Source organism: Mauremys mutica, chromosome 2 (genome assembly GCF_020497125.1).
Source record: "Mauremys mutica isolate MM-2020 ecotype Southern chromosome 2, ASM2049712v1, whole genome shotgun sequence".
Lineage (NCBI taxonomy): Eukaryota > Metazoa > Chordata > Testudines > Geoemydidae > Mauremys > Mauremys mutica.
The window spans coordinates 104,796,326-104,802,325 of record NC_059073.1 but is presented as its reverse complement, the minus strand read 5'-3'; the positions used below and the strand labels follow the sequence as shown (position 1 = coordinate 104,802,325).

The 6,000-nt window shown below is 36.3% G+C and overlaps 1 protein-coding gene across 6 annotated transcripts in view; it reads right to left on the bottom strand.

Moving 5' to 3' along the window:
• Positions 1–888: 888 nt before the first annotated feature.
• The window catches only part of LOC123365248 (small nuclear ribonucleoprotein F-like), a 94,415-nt gene continuing 89,303 nt past the window's right edge, over positions 889–6,000 (bottom strand). For all 6 annotated transcript variants that reach the window (XM_045007960.1, XM_045007962.1, XM_045007959.1 and 3 more), the window contains one exon: positions 889–1,172. In XM_045007960.1, the coding sequence (XP_044863895.1) occupies positions 901–1,161 (261 nt within the window). In that variant the 5' untranslated portion in view covers positions 1,162–1,172 and the 3' untranslated portion in view covers positions 889–900. The remainder of the gene's footprint in view (positions 1,173–6,000) is intronic.

The window sequence follows — 6,000 nt, the reverse complement described above, 5'->3', positions numbered from 1 at the left end:
GTCAAGTACGTTAACTTTAATGAAAATACCTTCTCATATACCACTCTAAGCACCCTCCTCTGATACTTGCAAGGGTGTCTGATCACTTTCTGCATCCAATTCACCCTGCTCATTTTTACTTCCAAGTCTGTGCCTCAATTACAGCTCCTCTCTCCATACATTCCAACTTCTACCCTATGATCTGTCAACCCAGTACACCTTGACACTGTCTTTAGCCCCTTCTCTGAACTAGAATCTTCCTCTTATTCCTGGAATATCTCTCCTGACCCTCTATAGCCTACTGCCCTGTCTGCCTCTTTAGTCAAGTCCCTCCTCAAGATTCATTTCATTCAGCTAACCTCCCAAAAGATCTTCACTTGATTATAGCAATGCAACCTGGGGAAACCCAAAGTCGTATTAAAATAAAAGTAAACCTTCCTTTGTTGAGTAGATTGCTCTTACTGAAATATAGTTATTTTGAGGCTCAGTACAGAATATGAGTGGATTGCAATGATTGGTGAAACATAGTGAAGATGTATTTGGTTTATGTTTTTTATGTCATTTGTCCTTGCGGTTGATTACCAAGCCCAAGACATTTGGGAAAAGTTAATCATCTCATATTAGTTTGTGGTCAATCCAACTTTTTATCATAAAGACTGACTCATGGATGAAGAGGATCTTTAGTCACTCTTTTTCTGATCCACAAAGTATAATTCTTTACTACTTTTCAGACAGTCAGTAAAATTTTAGAAATATCATATGATAAGAAAGAAAAGATATTAGCTGTATATTATTTTCAGTATGGAATTATACATGCTAGGTATAATGCTAGATCATATCAATCTTCCTTATTTTTCTCTTAGAAATTTGGACTTTTTTTTTTGTGAAAAACTGATCTTTATTTTTCAGAAATATACAAACTTATTCTCTCATTTCCCCATCTTCTTCTTCTTCTTCTACTCCTCTGATGTACAGGACATTGTTACACCTTATCAGAACTTCACCAAGGTGTCCTGACAATGCACCATCGATGTATTCTTCTGTGTTTGCAAGCTGCATGTTCATGTAGCCGTCGACAGACACCAGGTAGCCCTTGTACTCCATCCCCCACTTCAGCTTCACCATCACCGGCTTCCTGGTCAGCCCGTTCAGGAAGGGCTTGGGGTTCAGGGGCAAGCTCATGGTAACGCGGCCTGGCACAAGGCAGCAGTAAAAACAAAAATTACTCGCAGTCTAAGTTAAGACCCCCATGCTGACAAACTTTTAATTACACTAATTAAAGTAAAACTTTAATGAGTCTGTGAGCTAACTTAATTATGCATTCTCAAACTGATTGTCACACACACATGGACTTGTTTTGTACTGATCTCGTCCAAAAATATTTTTATATTAAAGTATTGCATTAAAAAGAGAGCTTCATTTCTGCTTGTGACTGTATAGTGTAATCCTGTCAAGAGTACAGGAATATGAATGTACAGGTCTCTTTTAATGAATAACAAAATAATTTTAAGGAGATTAAACTTGTCATATAAACCATAACTGAAATTGGAACTTAGTCATGAAGGTAATGGACAGACTATTTTACAAAATACTACAGAACACAGTCTTTCAATATCTAGCGGTCTGATCAGTCACAGGGCTCAAACATATGTAAAATAAGAGTAGCTCCATTGAAGCCAATGGAGTTAAACTGGTATGAATCCAGAGTGAGATAAGAAATAAAATGAGATTAGAATCAAGATTTTCTACCTTAATTATCTCAAACTATAGGCTAGATTTTGGCCCGGTGTGTGGGAGGCATAGTGCTGCAGTGGGATGTTCTTCAAAGAGAGCAACTTCTCCAAATAGGGTCTGATTCTGTTCCAGTACAATTTAGTGGCAAAACTCACAGTTCTCCCTATGCACTAACCATCAGGGCTGTCCAGCCACAGAGGTGAAAGTTGATTGCACTCTGTAAAGGCAATACTCTTTCTGCCAAGGTGAAACCAAGAGCTTTGAGAGGTAGGATGCTCCATTGCTCCCCCTGCGGCCGTGTGATTCTGTCCCACTGCTTGCTAAACATTGTGAGCTAGATGCCACACTCTAGCCTATATGAATAAATGTAAGCTAATGTATATTGATCGGATTCAGATCTCAGTTACTCCAGTCTGTAAATCTTATTTAACTTCACCCCGGTCAATGGAAATAAATTCAATTTACACAGGTATAAGTGAAAACAGAACCTGGCTTTATGTATCTTTTGTTTGAGGAATATAATCCCTTTATACATATAGTGTGTTGCAATATATCTCCATAAGTTTAAAAGTTAATAAATATAAACAAAAAAATAATTCACAATAGGTTCCAGAGGAACAGAATTTGAAAGCTAATATTTATCCCTTACTGTAGAGATACAAACATTGAATAAGTTCCTTTAGAAACCATAGCTTCTATTAACATTAATTAAATTTTCTCCCTCTGTGTTTTTCAAATTCAGGTGGCTTCAAATTCAAATAAGAGATGGCTTATAGTAAGTCTAATCATTTTCCATTGCATCCTGGGTAATAAGTGCACAGTTAATAAACAGAGGTGGCTTCTAAATTAATAAGATATATTGATATGTTAAGATGTCTTTTTTGTTCTTTTGAGAGGTATGACTCCTTGGATTATTAGTTCTTATTCCGGTTGCTTATTGACTCTTCATTCTGGTTGGTCTCTGAACAAATACAGTAATGAAAAATATAGATTGCTTTGACAAACAGAATGAAATACTAACAGTTGGGCTCTAATAACCTTCCTCAGAAACTTTAGCTCTCTTATCCACATCACAAGATTAGATTTACATTTTAATACCAATGGGATTGTGTGAAATGTTTTGCAGGGCTCAAGGCTGGAGGATATCAGTTTTGGGTTTTTTGTTTTTTTAAACTTGAAAATGTTTTGCACTCAGTTGTTTGGTCATTGCCCTCATAAAAAGTTTCCAAAAAAATAATCTGGAATCACCGTGACCCCAGCAGTATGGTCCAAGGAACCTGCAATTTTCAGACAACTTAATGGTGATCATGATATGAAAACTGAGGCACCCAACATCTTCATAATTTGAGTGCATATATTTAAATTATTAAGAGGCATAAATGCTGATTTAAGTAAGATGATCTTTCAAATTGTTTAAGAAGAATTTTCACTTGATTCAACATGATCAGAATTTCTTAGCCTGTTCATCAAATCATGTCAAAGGGGCACTTTTATAATTATTATTATTCCTCTTTCAATTTTACTTTATTTTTAATTAATGAAAAACCTACTGGGTTTAGCACTATGAAATGCCTGCTTATTACTGCTTTATTTTTCCTATAAAGAGAGCCAAGTGTTGAGGACATTTAAGTTTGACTGTGTTAGGAAAAGAATATTCCTTAGAACACCTTGTTCATTCAGTGTATGGGTTCTTTCCTGAAGAAAGAACCAGCAGTTTCAAAAGGGGTTTCCAGAAGAGGACAAGAGTCCAATCTACTGAAGTTTGAAAGGAAAAACCTCAAGTGAAAAATTCTGAAAGCTCACAGGACCGCAGGGTCTCCAAACCATTAGGGTTTCATATGAATTTAATATTAAAAATTAGAATAGAAACAAATATGAATATGCTATGCTATTTTTTTTTAAAAAGCTCAGGAATTGAATGCACAAAATATGCAGCTGCATGAATAGCTCCCTATTTATGCTCATAGTCAGATATTTTGCATGTTCAATTTTGCTGCCTTTTTTAGAAAATACAGTCCTAAAGATTTTTTTCAACTTGGTGTTACTCTGCTGGGAAGTATTGTTCTTGAGGAAAGATTCTACTTGCACCAAGACTGTAATTATGGCAATCAAGTTATATCACATCTAAAGACCTAATCCTGCAAGCATTCCAGCACACGATTAACTTTACACTTGTGATTAATCTTGGTGAGTTCATTGATGTCATTGGCACTAGAGCACATGCAGAAAGTTAAGCGAATGCTTAACAATTTTCTTGAATTGGGGCCTTTCTGTTTACATAATCTTGTGTTCAGCTCTGATGCAGAATATGTATTTGTATGTATTTTATAAAATCAGTGTGAATATATTCATAAGCAAGTCAGTTTATTTTTTAATATATCCAATGATTCATACTGAGTATCTAAGCTCAGAAAACAGGCCTTTTCTGAGAATGGGAGAACAATATCTTTAGTAAGGTATAAACCTGCTGCTACAAATACCAAAATAAAATTGTCTATATTTTTTATTTATTCAACTGGTCACATATGATGAATAGACTAACTCCAAAAATTGCCTCTGTTGTAATTGTTGGGTACTGTGAAATCACAACCCATCAGTTTGGATTTCCTTAACCAAGCAATTAAATTTTATATAAACAAAGAAAGGTTTATAAGAAGTGATACAAGATTAAAGCAAATAATTTAATCACTTTAAAAGACAGTACATTTCTCAGTAGCATCTCAAACCTGCTCTTCACATCTATTAGCCCAATCATGAGAGGCTGGAGCAAGTGCAACTCCTATTGAAGTCAGTGGTTATGAACCATCTGAGGTCCAATTCCCTTCTCACAATGGCTGTACACCAGTGTGATTCCACTGACTTCAGTGAAGTTTCTCCCAGTGCACTGGTTAAGCATGGGAGTAGCCCTATTGAAGTCTGTGGAGTTAAGTGTTTGCTAGAATTGAGGCCTCCAGTGCAGGTAATAATATTCACCGTTATAACATTTAATGCTTAAAAAAAAAAAGCAAGACAGTGTGTTGGAAGGGCTATATAATTTCATGTTTCAGGGTTTAAGCCAATCTTTAACTATTATGGGTGCCGATTACCTCACAACTGCCTACTGCAAAGTTTCTTGCACTTCCTTCCCAGCTAGCTGGTTCTGACCATGGTTGGAGACAGGATACTAGATTAGACGGACCTTGGGTCTGATCCACTCTAGTAACTGTTATGTTCCTAAGGCTGTAATTGTACAAATAATGACCAAGCGTCAGCTAGTCAAGATCTTGAACACAGAAACACTCTGGGTTCAGTACCTCAAGTTATGATGGAAAACAAGTCCTACCAACTTTGGAGACAGAACCGAGTAGGCTTGTGATTTCAATCATAATACCAACACGTCTAGCTCAGCTGTACTGGAAATGTGATTTAAAGTAGCCCTTTGTTGCCATAACACCAGAGATTAAACTGGAAGATGTGTGTGTTTACAACATGCAGTCCCCCAAATTAAACCAAGTTATTTTTTGAGTTTTGACTCAACTACCTGCTTTCATGTACAAAGCTTCATAACTTGGCTGTTTCATCATCTAGGCACACAGACTATTATACTGGCATCCAGGTCCAGGCTGTATACAAGCAGTGATGACAATTTGTAAAGTGTAGATTTAAAAGTTTAAATTGAGGGCTGTAATAGCTTCCTGGGCTTCAAGTTTTAAGGAAGCACAGTAGCCACTGTCAGGAAGGAGATTAAAGTCTGTTTTCACTCTGAAAAATGAGTGTTAAAATGACAATGTGTATACCTCAACTGCACATGAATTATACCTGTATTAAAGCCTAGTGGTATGCGGTACAATGTTTGCGGGGAATATTGATGAGTGCTTCATGGAATCCGTGTGATTCATACTAATCTAGGGCAACTTTATTTTGCACAAACTGTTAAACCAGTGGTGGGCCATCTGTTTGTATGACATTCAAAATCCCACAATTTTGCTCCTCTGTGCATCTGGTTACCCATCCTTAATATAGACATCCACAAAATTTGAAAAAAAAAAGTGTTCAGTGTTTATTACAAAAGAAAGCAACCATCCCTAAAGCCATTATATGTAAAGGCCCACACATTTGTTGAAAAGAGATTAGCATATAAAGTGTCTGAATATCAATCAATTACATAGTCTCACAAGAGAACTGGCAGAAGCAATCGTATTTTTAAATGAGTCAGGGTGTTAAAAAACCAGATTTGTCACATGATTTAATACCCTATTTGTGTGCACAAATGTGCCTTTTGCGTACTGAAGTTTAGACTTCCATTGA